Genomic DNA, 24,029 nt, shown 5'->3' with positions numbered 1-24,029 from the left:
ACAAGGCCTTACAATTACAATAAAACTGAACTCTTAAGTTTAGGATAGGCTCTGCTGCTATTACAATTAATGTAATTGTAAGGCTGTGGCACTGCAGCCCATGAAGTAGGCACATACACCTCGATCAATAACAGAACAAGCCCTAAAGCAATTTCGATCCCTCAAAATGGCAGTGATTTGCAAAACACTGAATGATGAATTCTGTAAGAATGACTGGCTCAAGTGCTAATAAAATCCTAACTATGAAGTCTAACTTTTCTGCTGGGATCAAAAACCATATGACATACCACGAGCAGGCTGGAAACGAAATCACAGAAGAATCACAAACTCCCCCTTCAGTGGGGACAGGATTTCATCTTAGGCAATTCTTTTAATCATTCTAGAAGCCAGGAATCCAACACAAGTCTTTCATATTCCTGTGCTATTGGCTTTGGAAAGCAATGCTATTCCTATAGCTTTCATCACTCAAGCATCCATCTTCCCGAGCACTCAGCGTGTTGACCTCTGGGTAAACCCACAGCAGAGCTCCTGAGCAGAACATGTTCTGCCTTTCATGACATCACTTCACACAAATGAACCCTGAGGATGAGATGTTTTCCATCCTCTTGCTGGTTTTTCACTTATCCAACTACTTTTTTTTCTCCCACATTAGCACAAGCACATTTGCTATATATATATGTATATTTATATTTATATTTATATATTTTTATATATATATATATATATAATATATTTTGTAAGTTCAAAGTTTGGGAGAAGCACAGAAAGATGACAAAGAGCAAAGAAAGCTTTCTTGGTTTAAGTTTTGGTCAACGGAATGTAAAGATTAGCATTTATTGAAGATAGTAGCTGTATAAAAAAAAAAAAAGATGCTGTCAAAGTAAAATTAATAAAATAAAGACAGTATTTTCACAAGCTTTTCCCTATAATTTTACAATAAAGTCACCTTGATATTCAGGAAAGAGCTTGATTTCAGCCTCATGCTATACAGATTGATAGACTGGACTTGTCCATTTGTGTGTTAAATGAAATTCCATCTTTCAAAATCTTCTCTTCTTTTTGTTACAGAACTTTATTTTTTCCTTTAGAACATCATGAAATATGATATGCAAAACTTACACATTCATCAGCTGATCTATAACTTTTTTCCCCTGACTCCCTGGAATACACAAATCTTTTTATATACAATCATATTCCATGCAGCGAAAGCGCACAATCATGGAAAATCATACCAGGGGCTATGTTTTATGTTATAAAAGACTAAATTAACACTGAATTGCTCCCTACTGGTAGTATACCTATGCATCCAAATCGAAGTCTTTGTCAAAATCTGTCCTATATATAACAAGTTCCCATTACAATTTAAAATGAATAAAACTAACAAAAAATAAGAACAGGTATTTTTTCTTCTTTTTCGTTTTCAAAAATAAATATACCAGCAAGCTTCACGTAGAGATCTCTGCTCTATTTTGTCTTAAAGGGATCCTATTGTTCAATTGAATGGCTTTCTCTATCTTGTTACTTGAAAAGATTACAGCCAGGGCTGTATATTGTACCTACCCTGTACTTAGAAGCTGGATAATCAAACACATAAATAACACAATGAATAAAACATTAAGACATAAAAGGAGTTAAGTGGAACAAAGGGCTAAAGCATATTGTGCACTAACCACGTCTGACCCTTGGAAATACAAAGGACTCATAATTCTAATTAGTAAAATGCACAGTTATGACTTAAATCATTAGACAGTAAATGCAGTGCCTGTCTGCGGCTGTGCACTGGGAGCCCCTTTCACGGCCTTGCAGGGCCCTCTGGTGGAACTGGGAACTGTGCCCATGGCACCCTGACAGCACTACTAGGAAAAATAACACTCCAACATGAAAATAAGAGAACCATAAGTCTGGTGTTTTTGCCCTTTTCCCTGAAAGCAGCATTATTTCTAATACAGAGTTGCATCTTTCAGACACACAACCTTCACTTAAATAGATGAAGTCCTGGCTCAGGGGAATTTCTCCTCTGACTTGTGCAGGAACAGGATTTCACCTGCAAAGCCTTTAAAGCTGGGAAAACCTGCAAGTTGGGAACAACCCCAACTGCTGCCAGACCACCTGACACCAAAAGCATGATCAAGAGGTATCACCTGCCTTTGCTGATCTGCCCAGGAAGACAGGTCTGAATTCCAGTTGACAGTGACATTTCACATTCAGAGTAGCAAAACAGAACCAGAGGGCGCTGCAGACCAAAACAATGTCTGGTGCTTGCCTCAGTACATGAATTGCTATTTTGTGCACAAAGGAGCAACCTTCTGCTGGGATGCTCCCAATCTCATTTATGCTCACACACTCAGCTGCCTAGTCCAGTCCAACAGCATCACTGAATCTCTTATTTGTCCTTCAGATGAACTGCGCCATCCACTTCTTCACTTGATGCCTGCTTTACTGATAACATAGCCCATTCTGACAACTCATCAAGATCTTAGCTGTAATAGGCTGCTATCACTTCCCTCACTAACTACTAGAGGGAATGCAGTATCTACTTTGCGAGCGTGTTACAGCTGTTGTTAGGTTTGGGGTGGGAGGATCACCAAGCAGTCCCAATGCACTCAAACACAGTGATTTATCTCTATGCTCTGTATCATTCTGCTGCTGCTGTAGGAAGCAAGCAGGCGTTAGAGCTACCACTGAAGTCTTCATTTGAAATCAAAAAGTGCAGAGAAAACATGAACCTAGCAACAAGATTCAGAAAAAAATTTGGCCCTGCTTTAAGCTGCAGATGTTTATTAAATGTATGGATTCAGGGCACATTAAGGATAATATGCACTCCAAAATCAGAAAGCAGAAAGAGGCTGGAAGCATTTCAGGTGAACATCATCACAAAAAAAATAAAATACAGCAGCCTCGAAAAAGCCAAGCTGCACAGGTAAGTCATGACAGAAGCTGCTCTGCTGGCTATAGCAATTAATGGTCTACAAGTCCAGGCTTTACCTGAGGTGACCTGAGGAAATGTCTGCTTAATCCCTCGTTATTTGTGGATTTTGACTTATAGCCAAGAGGAAGAAACGAATATTTTCCTACACAAAATACTGCTTCATTCTGCACAGTATGCAATTGACAGTTATATCAGATATCAGTTAGGATCTCTGGGAACCCCAAACACAGCCCAGTTTTAAATATCTATGGTAAGCTAGGTGCTTCCCTCAGATATTGTCAGTGCAAAAGACAAACTTTTCCAAAAGGGTAATTAGGAACACCAAAGTTGGATGACTGTTCTGAACTGTCCTCTCTGCATGGATGTGTAGGGAGCTTGTTGGAATAATCTGCATAAGCAGCATCTTTAGTGATCTAATGATAGTGAGAAGGAACATCTCCCTTTCTATCATTTACCTAGTTAACTCTGCCAGTCAAAGCAATTACACTGTTTGAACAAAGATCAGGTCAAGGTCTCCAAGCTAGACTCAAGATCATTTTTTTTTTCAAAGCAATACAAGGCTGGCTCACTAGATTGAACATTGTCTTTCTCCACCAATAGTTATTTGATGGTGATGAATATTTTGCAGAATAAAAGAAGAAAGAACGAGGCCTGTCTTGTGCTTTACTAAAATGAAGAGATCCTTTTTGTCAAAGGAATTACTCAATGGCACTTTCTCCTACTTTTCAGCAATAGGATCCTTAAAGATCCAGTCTCTGCTCGTGCATGAGTACAGCAGAGACAGCTGTCAAATGTTACTCTTTCAGGTGCCATCTGACAACATTGAAGTCAATACAAGTCTTTTCCTGGATTAGGCTCCATAAAAATGGCAATAAAAATCAAATCTCATTTTTCAGCTTAAATTCTATTGGCTGCTCTTGGTTAACACACTTTTTTACCTTTAATAAGTGAGTAGCTTTTCAAAGGAGACTGGTGATGCCAAGCACATAACTTGAAACACACTGATTTTCATGGGCAGACACAGCATGTTCTTAAAAATCTCATTCTTCTAAAGTGTCCCAAGCTAAATACATCGTATCTCATAAAAGGCACATGTTTATCCCCTCAACACATACATGTTAGGCTATAGATGCTTGACATAAGGGACACGGAACTAATTCTGTGTCAAATCAAAGCTTGAATTCATCCTTCTACTCTCTACTGTGCTTCAGGACACTTTATCTGGAAAAATTTGAAAGTTCTCTGTTGAATGCAAAGATTTTATCTCAATTGTCATCCAAGAACATGCTAATCTGTAGTAATCAAATGAAATTAATTATTTGCTTTCCATGAAATAGGATACACGTTAAACACTAAATTATTTGCTCTCTTGATGAATAGGGCATTGTCTTGCTCACATCACAGATTTATCATACATTAAGGGGTCGATCTATTTGCTGTGTCAAATAGCAAGAAAGACATAAGGCTGGGAAATGCAGCCCTTGATGAGGGCCCTCCAAATGCACTAAGATGCCACATGCCAGACACAGGGAACTGGAAAAATCAAAGATGGGGTGACTGCTGCATCTGGCACATGGAAATGATCATAAAGGGAGATGGGGACCACTTCTGTGCCCACATGAGAGAGAGAGAAGGTCATTTTTGGGAAAGTGTATAACACCATAAGTATTACAAGGTACACAAAGGATCTAGTTTCAAGGAGGTCTATTATAAAAAGAGCTCCATAATCTGGTCAAATTGATCATGAAAAACAGAACACAGTACTCATTAATTACACCTTTCCTTAGCCTACCAGAGAAAGCACTATAAGCTAACTTGCTTAACTGTCAAGAAGTTTGTTCTTTACAATCTCTTTAACACAGGGAAATGAATTCTTAGTGTCAATTCAAAGCATGCACAAGCATTTTCAAATGTTATGTTAAAAAAAGATTGCCATAATTTCCATGAAACATAATGAGCATTCATCATATAAGCCCACAAGGAGGATCACCACTGCCTTGTTACAGGTATTTCCTTTTAGGTCCACACTCAAAGTGTGGTGGACTCAGTGGACAAAGTGGACTCAAAGAACAAAATACCATTTCTTTTTGCAAGACCTGTCCCTGAATGACAAAAGCTACAGAAGGATATTCTCCAGGTTTCCAGTTTTGTGGCAGTATAAAGAGGAATATGTCCACCTCTGGGCTCCCCAGTACAAGAGAGACACGGAACTACTGGAGAGAGTCCAGTATAGTGCTAATTCAGCTATGCTATTTTAGGACCTGAGCTAGTATCTTTGCACTAGCACTAGGACAACTATATTTCTTTGTGGACTCATGCTGGATCTCTGCATAGTTCTAGCACAGATTCAGTCTGACATGTCTTCAGGAAGCCAACTCAGCTTGTTCCATTGCTTATAAGAAGATACTAGATTGCGGTCCGTACAGACATCTTGCTAGAACAGTGCATCCTCTTAACTTAAATGTCTTTCTGTTTGCCTCACTGTGTTGGCTAGGAAAAGAAGGGGCATACTGCAAGGTGAAATAAATTGCAGTTCCGTATTTGTGTTACTTAGTGAAAGAACTGTCACATGTAGCCTTAGGACTTTGATCTATCGCCCACCAAAGTCAATGACACCATTGTAAAGTCTCTCAATAACCACTGGATTAAGAGGGAGAAGATAAAGATGCATTTCAGAGTAACGCTATAAAAGGATAAAGCAAAAGGACACAAATCCCAAAGTCCTAGCAGTTATGAAGTCACTCCAAAAACTGTCTGGCAAACTTCACTACATAAAATTACTAGAAAACCCCATTAAATTTTTACAATAAGTCTTTTTTTGGTGTTATTATATCTTTAACCCATTGTACTGATTATAATATGCTGTCAACAGCCTCATCAATTATCCACTGCTAAAAAAGTGAGCTCTAATATTCTGCAAGTGGTATAATTGGTCTCAGTAGCACATAATGAGTTTAAAAGCTCCTACCTGTGTGCCCCCGGGGCTGGTGGCTAGAGGCAGACAACAATTTACAGCAGACCATTAACACATAGACCAGAAAGAGCCAGTCAGATAGAAGCATTGATTTGGCACAGAATCTCATCCTGGAGGCAGAAAAGGAAGCAGTTGAGTGAAAGAACAATGTGAGCAGGGAATAACACAAAAGTGACGCTGGGTAGAAAAAAGCTGAAGAATAACTAAGATGACTTATTATAAAGCAAAATTGACAAAACTGGATTCACAGCTTTGTGGGAAAATTCTTTGTTAAGCATGTTTTATAGTTGGAAACAATGCAATGGTTATCACACATCACATTATCCCTGCATACATATTCTTAAAAGCATTTTAAGAGTGTAAGGCCTTTCTAGAATTCCACAACAGGTATTTTTTAAGATTAAGAGCCATCTACACTCAAACTTAAGCATACATATTTATAAGTTGTGCTACTATTTTTAAACTGTACCTACCTCTAATTTATACACACATCACAGAAAAGTGTCCTTGTCACTTAATACATCTCAGGACAGATTTGCTAAAGCTACCAACTGCCAGGTAGACATGTACATGAAATGACTAGATCTCCCTGGCACATAGCATCTGCTACCTTTTCTGGAGATCAATGGGTTTGTTCGGGGTTAAACACTCCTGAAACCCTGGCCCCAGTCAACCATGCAAGGACTTGCTACTCTGCCAGGGTGTGAGAACAACTGCATTTCAGAAAACAGTTGTTCTGTGGAAGGCAGATGTTGTCAGTCTTATTCATGTTAGTGTTAGAATTAAGACCACAAATCCTTAGTAATTTTGCTGCACGTATCTACAACTAAATCCCCCAATAGCTTATGTTGTGCCATTCATCATATAGAAAGGTAATCTGATCATTTCCTTAAACTCAGTTATGATGATTTATTATTTGTGTGATACATAAATGGGCATTATGCACTTGAACCCTTAGATGTAATGTTTTAGACTTTCAACAAACGCTGTAAGCAGGAATACATCAAATTTATTAGAGGCAATTTATAGATTTGCATAAATTGAACTAAATACTACTTTCATAGCAGTGACTTTAGTCTGCAGTTAATCAGCATGCTGGGATTTGGAAAACCCAATCATAAGCATGCACATTTGCACCAAAAGTCCTTCGAGAACTTCTTTTCTCTCTAGATTTCAGTTCTGATTCCTCCATGCATTTGCTAAAGAATTTATTTGTGTATCTTTCAAATACCTGAGACTGTTCAGCTAATCAGTGGCCAAACAGCCTGATAGTTAAAAACAGACGAACAAACAAACCCCTCACACCATAGACTACTGTCAAAGGCAGGGAAGCATTTTAAACTGCTGGCTATTTTAAACTGATAGCTATTTAAAATGAAATCAAAACACATCTCATGTTTTCTCATTTAAAAGCACTTGCTTAATGTTCCATTTCCCACATCACAAAACAATTTCATCCTCTCTTTGTGTATTAGTGGGAATGTTGCTAAAGCCCAAATAACTCACAAATGTACTTGGTAATATCCAAAATTAAGAAGCCAAAAACCTGTTGTAAATATACTTCAGTAACAAACACTATGTTATGTTTGAGAAAAAAAATAGCTGTCCTTGTAGACTTCACTCAAGCCTATAAAGTTTAAAAACTTCACAAATATTGCTAAAAATAACTCACCATATTGCTGATTTAAGAAAAATAAATAAATACAAATTTGCTAATTTTTAAAAGACTGATTTAGGGAAAAAAGGGACCTCTCTTTGTTTTAAGAAGGTCCTCTGTTTTGAGTCAAACAATTTGCAACACTAGACACATACAAACCAGGACTGGAAGAAACACACTGAGGCTCTTTTACAACAGTATATTTGTGTTCTACAAGCAGGGATCAAGCCCAGATGATAGAGATTTCACTTGTCCTCACCCTCAAGTATCCTCTTCTGTGGAGTTTCCAGGCTAATTCAGAGCAGCTACACTTAACCTAACAAGCATCAGCCTAATTCATCTCTCACACTCAGCTGAGCCCCATAATGCTAGTGCAGCTAATGGAATTGTGTCACCATGAAATGAGCATAAATGGTATTATTGCTGCTGATCTAATATTAGGCCAAGGAAACTGCCCAGTAGGCCTTGAAATCAACCTACCATTTTAGGAAATACTTCCATCACCCAAATCCTCCCCATGTTACACCCATCGAACCTCAGTTTGTTGAGAGCCAAATTCAGCCTTAGTTTTTTTGCTCCATCCACAAGAACAGTAACTCATGGCTAACATCTTATGCACCAATTACCACTATATAGGAAGTCACAACCTGCTGGTCTTGCAATACCATCTCTCTGTAGCTCTGAATGCAAACACAGACTCCAACTAACAGCAGAGTCATTCAGTGTCATTCTGAAGTAACATACTGAAGATAGCAACCTTCCTTTGGTTTTCCTGAGGTATAACTGAAAGCAGAATTTGACCCTTAGAACTAATTACCAGAGTTCAGATTTTCAGATGTTCTGAGCACCCCCATGCAAGCTGATGGAAGGAACAGGTACCTTCAAATTGTGCACCAGATGTGCTCAACAGTTCTTATTTCAGCATGTAAGCAAACCCATGTGTTTCCACTGTCCCCAGTGAGGGAGCAAGGCTGGTCTCATGGAAATGACTGTGTGTTAACTTCATTGCAAAAGTTTTTCCAGATTTTGCAAGTTTGCCTTTTTAAAGTCACAGCCTTGATTTTAGGCAGGGAATGTGAAAGGTTTAGAAAGAACCTCATGTTTTTCTATCTTCTTCTATTTGTAAATGTAACGCTTTCTGCTTTTTAATGGAGAGATGCATTTGAGCTGCAGTTCTGAATATGCTCAAACATGTGCGAGACAGCCCCCTTCATCAAGGCCCCGAATGTGCACAATTGCTAGGAATACAGCAAATTTGTTACTAACAAAGGTACACAGAGTCCTTCCTGTGCTCCCAGTTACATCAGTTTTACAGACACTCTACAGTCTGTACTATATTCTAGTCCAGAAATAACTGTATCACAACAAAGTATCAGCATAGTTATATCCAAACTGAAAGGCTGCTAAAAGCACTGCCTACCAATGTCAGTAAACACTAGCAGGTAGGTAAGACTTTAATCTATCTTGCAGGTACACAGGATATAGTCTTCAGCCCAGCAATATAAATAGACGGAGGGAAAAGAAAGAAAAAAAAAAGAAAAAAAAAACTTGGCAGACAAATGTAGAGAGGGACACCTAGGCATTTCAGTGCCCGTGGGCTGCCGCTTTCAGAAATGTCAAGCCTTCATTCTTTGTTGAATTCAAATGGATATTGTTGCTAACCAGAACAGCAAATCTTCAGTGTCATTCGAAAGATAAAAAGTGCTCTTACCTTGGGGACTTTGCAAGAATTTTGTTCCAGTCAAACACAATTATTTCAGTGTGCTTTTCATAGTTATTCCAGATTCCCATTTGTGACTGCAAATAAGCCTTTCTGCATTTCAGATTTTTTTCCTTCGCTTTGGGGACCTACAAAGAGAGCCATATTACACTGCAATTAAAGTCCAGAACGGTGTTGTGAAATAGATGTTGGTTACCAAAATCATTGTTTCACAGTGCCATCTACAGTGCAATCCAAGGTAAAAGGCAGCAGTCATATTGCTATTTTCACCTCTTTTATAAGACAGCTCGGAAACACCACTAATTAGCTACACACAGTTTGTTGTACCGAAAATTACAAATATAACGCATGCAGTTCATTGTGTCCTTACAGCTACATGCCCTCTTGTCATGCAACTGTTAAGATCTGGGAAACACATCACTACAGTGCAAACGGACTTCATATTCTTACTTGAAACCTCCAACAGTTTGAATCACAGATCATTAAAGACAAGAGGAAGACCTTGCACTGCCTTCATTAAGTGTTTGGCCAAGGCTCTTGAAGTCCAGCTGCCTCAGGAGAAGAGGGTCTGAAGAACTGTGTCTTTGCATTCAATGTATCATAGCATTCTCTGCCATCTTTGGCTCTTCTTGCTTCCAGGCACCACATCTCACATCAGCCTGCCTGTACCCAGAAGCTATGCTTTCAAGAAGTTACTATATGGAGATACTTTTGTAGCAATACTGACATGTTCCACAGAATAATAAGCTCAAGCACTCCATTACACAGACATTTGAGTCTCTATGCTTCTTTAGTTTATACTTGTTCTCTCACTGCTACCCCTAGGCTCAACTTGACCTTCTGCTATTGAAAACATAACACAGTGCAATTTGTCAGAGAAACAATAACATGGTCTTCACCTAAAGAGTGATCACAATAACGTTTTATCATTTTCTCCCACCACTCATCATATTTCATTCCTGCCTTTGATCAATTAGAAATTTGCTTTTAAGAAGTACAAAATTACACTGTCACATTGTAGGCCAAAGTTTCTCCTGAGATCATTAAAGCAAGTAGGTAGATGCCTTTCAAAAGCTCAGTATAGGAAAGCCCCTGGCTCAACACGCTCCACTCTTTTCTGTTCACAACAGCGAGAGAAAATAGAGTAATTGGTAGAATAAAAGAAGTATTGGGCCACCAATCTACAACTAACCACATTTTACTTTGCCTTCCCTTTCCCAGGCAGAAAGTTTCAGAGTAAGCCAGACACAACTCAGCAGTTCTAGTCAAAACAAAACGTTGGTAAAGAGATGTCTTAAGATAGGTTTAATACAGGATGGTAGTGCTCTATCTTTCACAAATACACATAAAATAAGTAAGCCTCAGTTTTATTGAGAAAAAGTAAACAAACAGGCTTTTCAATACAGTATTAAATGACTGAAGTGGTTATGTGGTACATTTTTACCCATTTCATAACAGTACAGATAGATAAATATATTCTTACAGTGCTCTTGTAGAAATCAATATTACAACACACTAACTTGGGTTTTAGGACTTATCTGGTCCATAATTCTTATTAGAGAGGGAAAAAAGTGTAAATTTATCTACACATAAATGCTAACTTCAGTGGAGCCTATTCCATAAACACAGGCTAGACACTAGTCAAAGACAAGGAAGTATGGATTATTCTAACTCATTGTAATTATATGGATGCAGAGAAAGAGGCAGGTAATACAGCCACCAACATAGCTCAGGGATTTCTCATGCCTACCAGCCATCAACGTTTCTTAAGAGAACAGGGTTGTCTGAGGGGAGTGGAAAGCACTTGTTATAGGTAATTAGTAGTCTGAGATTCAACAGTTTCATTTGATTAAAAAAAAAAAAAAAAAGAAAAAGGAAAAGAACAAAACAGAAAAGAAAGGCTCACCTGGTTAATAACAGTAAAAGGAATTCCAGGCTTCTAATGATGAAATCTTGTTTTGTTTTTGTTTTGTGATCCCCAGTTTTGTGATCCCCAACTTTAATGCTGGTCCCTGCATCATCTCAGGACGTGGTGTGGCTTTGGAAAGCAGAGCCGCTTATTAGCAGATGGCACAAACAAGCAAATCACTCCTGACCTTCTGCGCAGAGAGCTCCGCTGGGGCAGCGCGGCCTGCGAGGCCAGCCGGTCCCACGAGTAGGTAACTACCCTCCCATTGGCCACTTGCAAGCAAACGGAGTGCTGCTTTAGAAAAAATAAAAATTCAGCATCAACTCCCAAGAGGTACCAATACGTCTGAAAACGACCAGAACTTTGTGGGTGAGGTCCTCGATTTCAGTGGAACAGGGTTAATTTGCACGAAAGGAATTTGTACAGATGTTTATCCAAGGAAAGAAATCCTGTAAAGAAAATGAGGTCTTTTTATACAACTGCTTCTAGCCACAAGGCAACTAAATCCTCACTTCCATCTGTAGCAGAGCTATACAAAAGAAAGAAGGAAGGGTCGGGAGGGGGGAAAAGAGAGCAGGGGAAATGGAGGGGGGAAGGCCCTGCTCTCAACACACATGCCCTGGCTAGCTGCAAGCAGCCTTCTGCTCTGCACACGAGTCATTCTGGATAGCACTTCAGGGCACCCAATTCTCCCTTTTCAGTGTTCTGGCATCTAAAGGAAACAGCTGAAATCTGCCATGTTTTCATCCCAGCATAGTCTGACTCTGTGCCTCTAACCTCTAGCAAAATAAATATCATTTCCCTATGCCAGAGAAGTATTTCAAGAACAGATACAGCAAAACTCTCAGGTTATCTCGAAGTTGTATGGGCACTATATAATTGTTTTAGACAGAGTAAGATAACATTTTAAATAGGTATTTTTCCTACTAATATTTACATGTAAAATACTTTTTACAGCTACTTTCTGTAAAGAATAAATTACCAAAGCTTTTTATATGATCTTTTGTAATAAACTATTAAATAATTAAAAAACCTCTCTATTAAATATTTAAAAGCGTAATTTCTCAGTTCTCAGTAATTTTTCATTTAAAATAAAGATAGCACACCTCTTAAAAGACTCTTCTTCTGTAAAATAATTGGTAACAATGAAATAAGTATACACGCCATACACTTCACAAGGCAATTTGTCAGCCTAAGTTTAACCTACTACCAGCCCTATTAAACTATTATGTCCTAGTGAATGAAGCTGAATTGAAAGAATAGAGAGCTACATCTGCAATTTATTAGCATAGAAAAAAAATCTATTCACTATGTGTATATATATATAAAAAATGAAAAGTACTATTATGTGAGTTTGATAGAAAGTCATTAAAGCAGGAATCCAGAGCAAAAGCAAACACCTGCTTGTCAGGTTTTACCAGTGATACACCAGTTCACTAACAGAAACGGCCCATTTCAAGGAGAAACAAACGCAAACGTAGCAGATATTTAGCACTATTTGCCCTCCAAGGCCTAACTACCCCACAGAAATGTTTCGTCCCAGCCCCGCACACCTGAGGGCGGGCAGCCGCCCCCTCAGGGCGAGGGCCGCCGCCCACGCAGCCTCAACCCGGCCGGACACGCAGCCACTCGAGGCTGCGCTTGGAGGGGGGGGTGGGGTTTCGTCGGTGCTAAAGGGCATTTGGGCGAGAAGGGGGGACACACGCGGGAAAGCGGTCGCGCCTCCCCGCAAGCCCCGCGGCCACGGAAGGCGCCCGGCGCCGCCGTCTCTGCGGCGGGGCGCTGCTGCCCCCTGGCGGGCGCGCGGCATCGGCGGCGCAGCCGGCGCCTTCCCCCCCGCCCCCTTCCAGCGGCCAACGGCCGCGGCTCGCGCCGGCCTAACGGATCTCGCCGGCCTAACGGTTCCCGTCGCCCGGACGGCTCGCGCCGCCGGCTGCAGCGCAGCGGAGCCCTCCCCTGCTGAGGCGGCGAGGTAGCTGGCGATCCCTGCATACGGGATGTAGCAGAGCGCTACCGAGCACTTCCAACTTTTGTCATTACTCGGGAAAGCTCATTAAATCTCATCTATACAGTATGCACCGATCGCTTCGTCAAAACCCCGTTCATTGTGCCCTTCCCGAGCCGTCCTCACCCTCAGAGGAATCCCCTCGAGGCCCAGGCCTGCTACAATGCCTCTAATTTGCGAGCGCTCTTTTGTGCGAGAATGAACTGTCCATGCAAATTAAGTTTTGTCATTAATCATATTAACACGTTGCTGTCACAGCCTCCTCCATTCACCCTCCCCTCCCAGACTCTGCTCCCCAACCCACCACACGCACACACACAGAGAGGCACCACGAGCCTCTTCAATCCTGTTTCTATCCCACAGACCCGATCCTGTCTCTGCTGTGTCAGCCTTGAACTGCTGCTCTGTCGCAAACTCCCACCTCAGACAAACCTGGCCCAAACTGTTTGCTTGATCAGGGACGTGATGGGTATTACCACCTGAGGTGAGGCAGCCATTCAGTTTTTGGACAAGTTAAATGTGAGGCTCCTGCTAGGGAGAAGGGAGATGGAAGACAGCTGGATCACATATAGGGAACGTACGGCAACTTGCAGTTAGCAGAAACCCTTCCAAAAATTATGCTGCTCCTGGGAACAGGGGAAGCAGGAAAGGAATTAAATATGCAAGCCCTGCTTGTTCACCCACTCTTCTAGCTCATTCCTGTGTGGCAGGCATTACAGACACTCTTCGCCTGTGCCACAGCATGACCTGCTGTGCCTGCTGTTCCCTCAGGCTCACTGACATCGAGGACAGGCAGGGCCCTTGTGATCTGCTCTAGCATCCTGCACAGTATCGGGCTATGGTGGTCCTTCTGTGGCTTGTAGGATGCCTCAGCTCTGATCTCCAGAGTCCTCACTCGGGGACCCAGGCTGTAAGCAAGTGCAAGAAGAGCCATTCAGCTGCTTGGCTCCCCATGCAGTTTGACAAGCTGTTCCGTCTCCTCAAGGTCTGCTGCAAGTCATAGCAGAAATGGACCAGCTAGAGGTCCATTTCTGGACTGCTGCAGTTTGGACTCTCGAATTTAGGCCCTCGAACTTCACCCAGAAATCTTTGCATCAAGTCACAGCTTCTGTGCAAGCCACAGATAGCTTTTGCGTGATCCGAAGACTTCAACTGATGGAAAATTCACCGCAGCTAAGTTATTCCAACAGTTAATTAACCTCACTTTAAACACTGCACCTTATTTCTAATTTGAATTTGTCCAGCTTCTGCTTCCAGGCATCTGATCTCATTAGGCCTTTTTCTGACAGATGAAAGTGCCCTCTGCTATCAGCTATCACTGCCCACATTTGGTACTTGCAGCCTGTGATCAAGCCATTGCTGAACACTGTCTTTGCATAAGCTAGATGGAGCTTCTTTAGCCTCTCCCTGAAAGGTTTGGCACTATTAAATCAGCCATGCAGCTCTTTTCTACTTCACTGCCAGTTTCTCAACCTCAGGTTTTTCGAAGTGAACATCAGAACATGTGGTAGTATCCACAGATGATCTTATTAAAACCACAGAGACAACAAACTTCCAATTTGTACCTAATCTTCCCTTTTGATGCAGCTTACTAGTCTTCCCAGCTAGTAGGATACAAGGACAAATCAAGTGCTTAAAGAGCTCAGTTCCATCCATCTTACTCATACTGAGTAATACTTTCACCAGATAGTGAGGCACTATGCAACCTGAGTAAGGACACAAAGTTGTGCTCAAAGCAACATGAGACCATTCGTACAGTGCAAGAAAGCAAAATGTTTCTATGCTGGGCCAGGTTCCTCTATCTTTTACTTCCAGGGTAAACATTTACTTTCCTGCTACATTTACTTTCCTACAGGTATCACTGAGGGAGGCCTGATCACGCAGTCTCACTAGTGTAAGGCAAACTGAAGTGAGAAGCCTCTTCGGACATGAGAAAGCTAGCTAAGCTAACCAAACTACAGGTGCGCTCCCTCACTTTTAAGAAACCCTAAAATTCAGTTAGCACTGGATCACTGCAGCAGTTCCCAGCACCTCTTGGACTCCAGCAGAATCACAACAGCCTTCAGCAATTTTTGAAGTATCAAGGCAAAAAGAAACCCTCTCAAAGTGCCTTTTTATAGCATCACATTTTGGCTGCTGGTGGCAACTGCTCAGTCTGTCACAGCCTGTCAGCCCTTTCTACAGGAATATTTCAAAACTTCATTTAACGGCAACTAGAGGAAGATGGGGAGGGAAGAAAACAATGACAGCTAAAGGAAGTAAAACCCACAGTCTCCTAAGTGGGAGAACTGACTACTGTTATATCCACATAGCATGAGGTATCAACAACACCAGCACTTGGACTATACACACAAAGACAGACATCCCATATTACATGCGTTTGTGGGGAAACAGTTGTATCTGTCTTTGCCAGCATTTGGAGTTCTCTCTAGGGTATGTCTGCCTGCACTGGCTCCTTTAGAGATGAAAGCACACCTTGTATTTGCTCTGGACATGTTAGAGTAGTGTGGTGGGAGGACAGTAAAGACATGCTTAAGCTACCCTAACGCCCATCCCAGTCCCTGTATGCTCTTCAGTTTATTCTGCCACAGAATGAGAATCAGGAATTGGGTACAAAATAGATACTCTGTTGGCAATCCTTCTTCAGCTGGACTCATTTATAAGTGATGCTTTGTGACCTCCAAGTTTATCCAATGGGGGTTAGGCCTCTCAGTAGCAATAACAGTAGCAGGCAGAATCAATAACCAAATTCAGCTAAAGGACTGAAGGTGAGAAACAGAAGACTGCTGAAAGTGCTCAAGTTAACACAGTGTAAGGAGGAGTTGTCCTTCAAATGGAACCTGTTGCCTCCTCCACTAAAACAGAATAGACAGGTGTCTGCCTGCTCAAGACCTGATGCAATGCAAACTACAGGGCTAGTTCAAGTCCCCTTCAAGCAGAGAACAGTAACTTCTTCAAATATACTGTCTCCAGCACCTGCAATCCTGAACCTCACGATTTTCAAGTGTATTTGCATAGCAAGTAAAATTAGTCTCATAAATGAAACAGACGAGTTACATAGGCACAAATATAAGTGATCACTTGCACTCCAAAAGTATAATCTCTGTGTATGATGGAGGTAATCAAAATGAAGCAGAATCTCATTTAGAAATTAATTTTTTTAGAATTTAAGAACTTTGTTCTCTCAACTCAAACTGAGTCAACATCTTTCCTCCAAGAATAATCCCACCAAGATCAACAGGACTATTCAGAAAGTAAAGTGCTATTATAGCTGTAAAGCAGAGGCAGGATAGAGCCTTTTCTCCATATAGCATTATTTATTATTCATCACGATCCTACAAAGAACCCCCCTGTCAAACTACACTCCTAGAGAGGTAAGTATTGCTATTTTTATGGTTGCACAACCAGACTTCTCAACTTGGGCAGCAAACACAAGATTTCTCCTCATTACAGCCCCAGGTTTCAACTCTTTCAACTGCATTTATCAGAGAGAATTTTTCATTGTGAATATCCAAGTTCCCTCAGTCCCTCACTACAGTCTGTGAAACCTCTCAAAATCTTCCCCACCCCCTGGTGTATGGCCTACTTAAGAGGCAGGCAGAATTGCAGGCACTGTGTTCAAGAAAGCACAGGAATTGCTTCAGCTCCGTTCAAAGAGGAGGCAGAGCCCCACTCCACTCCCAACTGACCTCTCATAAGCAGAGCAGTACACATGCAAAGCAGGCAGCACAGGAAAAATGTAGATAAAAATGCCTTCGAAGGAAATCCATCTTCCTTCAGCAGAATGCCTCAGACAAGGCAAATATGCTTTTTCTCTACTGTAAGCTTTGCCTACCAGGTAGCAAAGTAGTAAACTGGTTGTACAGATTATCTCAAGCAATATGACGCGACATGAAGCACTATAAGCTTTTCTATACACTGGATTGATGGAGGACAGTAAAATTAAGTTATCCTATAAAGGAAAAGATAGCTGACCCATAGCTGTGTAGAAAGTCTCTTGGTTTTCTTCCAATCACCAGGGACCCAAGTGAGCTGGTATATGTTTTTGCACAGATTGCCTAAGGAAGGGTGTAAAGAGAGTGAAGAGAAGCCCTCATGTCAGTTTTTACCTCTAGGTGATACACTGAGAGGTCCCAGAACTGCCTTTGGCTCTGATCTGCTGTGCAGCCAAGCCAGTATTTTCCCTTACCTTAGCCCATCTGAAAATGTCCACCATATTCAAGAAGCAGATGACCACTGACTATGGGTAAATGCTCCAGTTAGGGACAAGAGGCAAACCCAGTGAGGCAATATGAAAATTAAAAGATATAAAAAGCATGATCAGTAAAGAAAAGTTAAAGTAGTTGTGTTTGTTTAGATGAGAAAAGAGAAAACTTATTTGAGATGTGCTAACTGCCTCCTAGAAGACTGCTTTGAGGAAGTGTGTGATCAGTTGTTCTCTGGAGCTACTCTAAATAGCATACAAATAAATTAAGTGTCATCTGCTGCAAAGATAATCATACCTGTGAAGAGAAGTTTTCTTTATATAAGTGTGGAAAACTAGAGGGATGAGCTACTCAAAGAACTCATGCTTTGCTGAAGGTTTTAAAAAGGGATTGAAAAATATCTATGAGGGGTGGTCAAGGCATATTTGTTCCCTTTTCCATGCATAGTTTTGGATTACATAATGGCTTGTAGTCCTCCAGGACTACATTCCCTTTATTCCTTGGAGCACAAAAAGCACTAGAGCATAAATGCAAGGTAAATGGCATGGTGAAGGTAAAGGTAAGGTAAAGGTTTATGGTGTCATCCTCAGTACCTTAACCACCGACATTCAAGTATACATTTGTCAGAGGTTAGTGAAAGAAAATAGTGGCAGAAAGACACTGAGACTATGTCCCACATGTATTGGAGTTCTTCATACCGACAGGGTCAGCTTGTGGCATACTTAGATATTTTTATGCTTTTTTGGAGCACTGAGATCAAATTTGCTGCTTTCTGATTTTGCTGCCTTAGAACACTGTATTCTTATTATCCTCCAAAACACCTTACTCATGGTAAATAGTGAGTTACACAAGTCTATTCCAGTTTCCCTAAGCTGCATCAGGCCATGACTCCAACAGACTCTGTCCATTTCCGCCTCATCAATGTAAAACACCTTCTGCTTTTGTTTCAGGACCACGAGACTTTCCAAGAGGAAAGTGCAAAATACCTATATTTGCTTTTAGAACACAAGCAGGCTTTATGAGCAGTGGATGCAGATTGGCTGATGAAGAATCCCAACTGTTTGAGTATATGGGATAATTGTTCCACTTGGGACTCATTAGCTAATTGTTAAAAGATTAAAATGAAAAGCATTTCATAAATGCAGCATTAAAGCTCCAGAAGAGTAATTATGGGTGAACGTACATTTTTAGTACCTGTGTTATCAACTACATAAACCAATAGCAGAACATCCTGTGATATGCTATTGCTGTGCCATCTCTCAGTCACTAGATACTATGCAGGATAACTACTGGCAAATAAAAAGGTAACATTTTTGTTATTCCTATTTTTGTACAAAGATAGCACAGTCAACTTGAGGCTGATTGAAAATTCTACCCCCAATATGCAGAATCTCCTGTGGCAAGTATTAAATAGTAGTGAAGAACAAAACTTGTGTAGGAAGGGGAAAAGCACAGACCAAAGAGCTATAACTAAACTTCCATATCTGTCAGTGTCAGCTGATTTTGGTGCTAGTGGACAGCCCTTTTATTTGGTGTTAGAAGACATTGTATACTTAATGCAGCCTGTTCTTCAAAAAAGAATCCTAGCTTTCTCTACTAAATAGGAAAAATGTAGATCCAGATTCCTAACCTATCAGTTCAGGAACCATTACAAAAATAAGTTTGTTTAATGTCATTCTTCGTTTTCTGTAATTCAATGAGACAGAAGGGAAAATACTGCTAATAAGTAATTTTATACTTATTTTATGTACAAGGTATTTGTATAGCATGGTGACTCAGAGTTGAGTCCATAAAAAATTATACTTAAAAGAAAAATGCTCTTTTGTCCAATCTTTGCCCTAGTTAAATGAAAAAAAAAAGCACTTTCAGAACCAGTCTCAAAGATGTATTTACTTTTCTATGTTTTGGCAAGACCATTCAGGATGGAAATATTCAACATCACACAGAATGCATCACCACTGTATGTAGCACTGCCATCTTCGAGCCAGCACTATCTGAGCTAGGAATAAGTAGCTCCTATTCTAGCACTAACCACACTGTTTCTGAATACAGAACTCCTCTCTACTGAACTATCTCTACTCAACTTGGTATCACAGAGAAGTAGCTGTTTGGAGCTAATTGGAACACTACCATCACAGTATAGCCGGTTGGATTTAAAGGCAAAAGCTCTCACTGACTTCAAGAGTCCTGGGTGAGTCCATCACTGCTCACGGTATTGTGCTGTCTAGATACCAGGAATTGTATAACGTTTTCTAATTTCTGGCAACAGTCTATTAAAAACTCCAAAAGAAGAACAAGCAGATAGATAGATCTGTCAATAATCTGCTAACCATTGGTCCTGTGGCTCCGAGAACACTGTTGGAATTTTTTGCTTCAATATTGCTCTTTCACTCATGTACCAGCCACTTCATGATCACATAACCATGCACATGATTGATAGGAGGAGCTGGGAGGTGGGTAAGTGATATAATTTTGATTATGGTTTGAAATGCCCAGGGTTGGAAATGAAGGATGTGATTCCTTCACTTCCCCAAAATTATGATTGCCTTAAAATGCGAGGTCTGTTGAAAGTAATAAATTGTTGATTGTTTGTCTACTTTCAGGGTAGGCAATAATCAGCTTTTAATCAGTTTTTCATCACATCTAGAGAGCTATTAAGTCTCTTAAAAATAATTAGAAAACAGAATAGAAAAATCTCCTCTAATTGTTTTGCTCCAGGAACTATGACTTTCTGAATAAAATCTCAAGATTCACAGAAAAGAAAAAGTTAACTTGGTGGCACAGTTAGTTCACTCATTTAACAGTGAGGCTTTGCAGGACAACTCGAAAAACAAAACAAGAAAAGCTTAACTGTAGCTCTATTTTTCACAAAACCCATCTCAGCTAGTCATCCAAATCTTTCTCTCTGCTACACACTGATTTATGCCAGCCAGCACTGTCCTGCTCTGTCCCTCCCTTCCAAATCTCTCTTTGAAGGTTTGCTCCACCTTCAGTTTCCTCGACCATTGGCCTCTCACCACAACAGTGTCATACTGACAACTGTTTCTCCTCACTCCCCTGAATATAATTTGTCTGCAGTCAGACTCGCAATGATGGAGCTAAAGAAAATAACTGCCATTTCTCTTTCTGTGGATTGTGTTTTCTGAGCTTGGATGATGTTACGGATATTAGTATCTGAATAATAACCAATATTTCCAACCAGTGTGGGTAGATACTCAGTTAATTCTGTCGAACTTTTTTTTTAAGGAAACAAATTGCTGGAGCCTTCCATTTCTCTAAGCTCTGACTAGTCACACAATTTTGTCTTTCAGATCTCTACAATATATATTTGTTTCCATTTTTGATAGATGAACTGAATACTGTCCTGGAGGAAACAGTACTAAAAACTTAGCCGCATTAAACTGAGCAGCCTCCAAATTTCAATATTAGAATTAGCAATGGGTATGAAATGTCCCTGCAGATACAATCTTTCTCTGGATTTAGTTTGGCAGCCTAACTAAATAGAACCCCTCCACCTCACAGATAATCCCATGAAAATCTATCATCTTCAACATGACTCATTTACTTCCACCCTATTGCAATATACACCTTTCCCAGTGCAGTGGCTGGCTCAAATGTGCTTACCCTTACAGGCAAACAAGATCAAGCAAGAGCACTTTGCTAGATCCTGGGACAGGTTTTCAACAAGTATTTGCCTTTTTGAGTGGTGACCAAACAATGTCATATGCCCTTCTATGGTAACAAGCTGCATTTGGTAAGAAGACTGAGAGACATGTATGCTTCCTTGTTACCACATTGCAGGGAACCTGTCCACAAACCCAAGAAAGAATGCTCTTCTTGAAGGTAGGCATTAGTCAAATGTAGTTTATCAGATCCAGTAACAGCTAAATGAACAAAAACGTAATGGATTGTAAAAGCAGGTCAGACTAGATTATGGATTTTAGGAGATAACTAACTAAAGTGTGTGCAAGGGGCCAAGCAAATTAAGTGCTGTCCCATCATGGCCCTAGTGGCCATATATTATTTTTTCAATTTCTCTTTGGAGATGAATTACTATTCTCTTTAAAAAGAAATTCTTCATGTAAATCGATCAGTTTTAGACCGGTATGACCTACTAGTGTCTCTTTAAAAATTGATGGACTGGAACCCAAAAGTGAAACTCTCTCACTTTAACTGCTCCCATTTGAATTTTCTGCACCAGGAGATACATTTTTAAAGAGGCCTGTGGGGCAGTTGCATCATTGATTCAAATTCTGGAGTTATCACACACAGCATTTCCCTAGTCTGATAATAGATGACACAGCCACACAAACTGAAAAAGGGTCATTGGCAAGAATAGTCACAATACTGTTTTAGAGGAAAATCTGCTGTTATTAAAAATGCACTACATCTCAGGGACCATAGCAGGAATCTGTTAGACCTTTAATACTGGCCACTAATTAACTGCAAAACAGCAGTACTAATGAAAAACGGATACGAAAAATTACTTATTAGATTTATGTTTTCTCCTGTCCAAGCGAAACTATTTCTTGCAAGTGACAGGCTTCTTGGCCAAGGTTAGCAAGAGAGGCTTCAGGTAGCCAAATCTTCACTCACCAGAGGGTGCCACTGTATCCAAAAAGAAAAATACACAGGTTTCATTTAGAGCTGGATACAGCTTTATCCAACAACTCACAAGCTGTGCCTTGCACTATTTAAGGCAGTCCTCACTTGTTTTCTGTAACTATCTGCTGCCAATTATCTGACACTTTGCTTTTAAACTAAGAGTGAAGTTCTGCCCACTTCTGTCCTTTTCCAAAATTCACAGAATAGAGTAAAAATTCTGTTTTCTACTCGTAGATATTGTTCAGTGAGCACCTAAATGATGTTTTCAAAAGAGACCCATGGATGCATCTGTTCACACAGAAGATGGAAGTGAACAGTTGCTTTCTGCTATTGAAAGACTGTTTCTCTGCTACTGCAGCCAGGCCAAAGTCAGAACTTCATTACACAAACATACACACTTCCTACTTCAAAACATTTACTTCAAACAATAAAAGGATAAGGTGGATAGGAGAAGAGAGATAGGGGAAGAAACAACCAGATGCTACAGGTCAGTTTTGCAGGCAGGAGTCTCAGTGTACCAACTTTTTTACTGTCAAATTGGTTGTAGGCAACATGTCAAAGGAGATTAAAAACCAATTAGGAGGTTGCTTTGCAGATGTTTTTGTGGATCTCCTCAAATACCAACAGATCTCAAAAGTAAAAACAAGATGCTTTAAGCTTAAACAATAGGGGAAAATGCCAGTGCATAGACTCAAAGAAAGGGATGATAGTTTTAAATTACCAACTGGAAGAAAAGTCTTTGCAAAGTTATTTTGAATGGCATGGTAACAGCAAGAGTGAATTTGTCAGGGCCTGAGATCTGGCATTTTTGTTCAAGGCAATATATGGTAACAGCCCAGTGGAATTTGAAATCTCTGAATGTACAGGAGAAGCCTTATTTTAAGTATATCTTTTGAGAAAGAGTGCGCAATACTTAAAGTGGCTTGAATGTGAGAAATATCGTCTACACCCTACTCTGATCCCAAGCGAGAGAGGAGACCATGATAAGAAGTGTAGAGCCAGCATCACCTAACGTTATTAAGGTTCCTGTAGAGCTGACAGCTGGTGGGAGCAAGATAGAAAAGCAGTTTATGGCTATAGCCTTTATAGTATTGGAGGAGACATTCCAGAAACAGTGACTGAATGTGTAAGAAAATAAGAGTGAAAAATCATAATAGGGTCAGATACAGTGGCCTGGACAGGTGGCAAGATGAAGAGACCTGCAGATAGGGCAAACTCTACTTTAGATAAGGAGCCTCATGAAGATGTGGAGCTGCTTTTAACCCTCTTAGTGCTTTTCCTTTGCTCTACGGAGTATTTAAAAGAAATGCATTTCTACATACGACTGTACGCAACTGTACGAAGCTCACATTTTTATTTTCGGTAGGTGCCTCATTCTTGTCTACTACCACGAAGAGCAAGACATGCTACTACAAATAGCTGAGAGGGACGCAAGATATGACTCTCTAACATCTGTAATGCTACAGACACTTCTTATGCAAAACCATCTTTATATAATTCTTCCCCTCTGGTGATAAGAGCATATAGTATTCAGAAAATTTCTGAAGTAGTACCAATTCAGGGAGCAGCAAACAGAACTGCATTTCCTCAAGGTTTTTTCAGTTTGGTTGTTCTTCTTAAGCTTATGGCTTTGAGTAAGATAAATACTTGGATATTTATCTGTTCAGTTTCATCCAAATTGCACAATTATCTGTTGTTTTGGCACTCAAGCCAAAGACAGTTAGTTTCTTACTATGTGCTTTTGTCCTTTTTAATTTGGCTATTCAATTATGTAAGAAATTTCCTAATTATTTCTCTACTTGCAATAGTACCACCTGATTTATTACCTGTGAATAGCAGTATCTCATGAATAATCCATACCCTTTTGAACATGAAGGTCTCAACACCTAGTCTTCAAGATTATGAAAAATTTCCAATTTAATAATGGAACATTCCTATGATATTCACTCTAACTGGAAAGTACTAGCTTCTGCTTCAGAAGCTTCCTCTTCTCCACTCAGAAGGATGTAGAATCAAACAGGTCAG

General features: G+C 40.3%; 1 protein-coding gene across 6 annotated transcripts in view; it reads right to left on the bottom strand.

Moving 5' to 3' along the window:
• Nucleotides 1-24,029, bottom strand: part of TAFA4 (TAFA chemokine like family member 4) — an 80,226-nt gene that overhangs the window by 44,256 nt on the left and 11,941 nt on the right. For 3 of the 6 annotated variants that reach the window (XM_062585509.1, XM_062585504.1, XM_062585506.1), the window contains exons 2-4: nucleotides 11,187-11,480; nucleotides 9,272-9,408; nucleotides 5,898-6,013 (exon numbers count right to left, since the gene is read on the bottom strand). In XM_062585509.1, coding sequence (XP_062441493.1) covers nucleotides 5,898-6,013; nucleotides 9,272-9,351 — 196 coding nt within the window. In that variant the 5' untranslated portion in view covers nucleotides 9,352-9,408; nucleotides 11,187-11,480. The remainder of the gene's footprint in view (nucleotides 1-5,897; nucleotides 6,014-9,271; nucleotides 9,409-11,186; nucleotides 11,481-24,029) is intronic. The other 3 variants (XM_062585505.1, XM_062585507.1, XM_062585508.1) reach the window with 2 other exon arrangements.

The sequence above is a fragment of the Rhea pennata genome, chromosome 12 (assembly GCF_028389875.1).
Source record: "Rhea pennata isolate bPtePen1 chromosome 12, bPtePen1.pri, whole genome shotgun sequence".
Taxonomy (NCBI): domain Eukaryota; kingdom Metazoa; phylum Chordata; class Aves; order Rheiformes; family Rheidae; genus Rhea; species Rhea pennata.
Note: the sequence above shows the minus strand (reverse complement) of the source record. Positions and strands in the feature narration are given on the sequence as shown.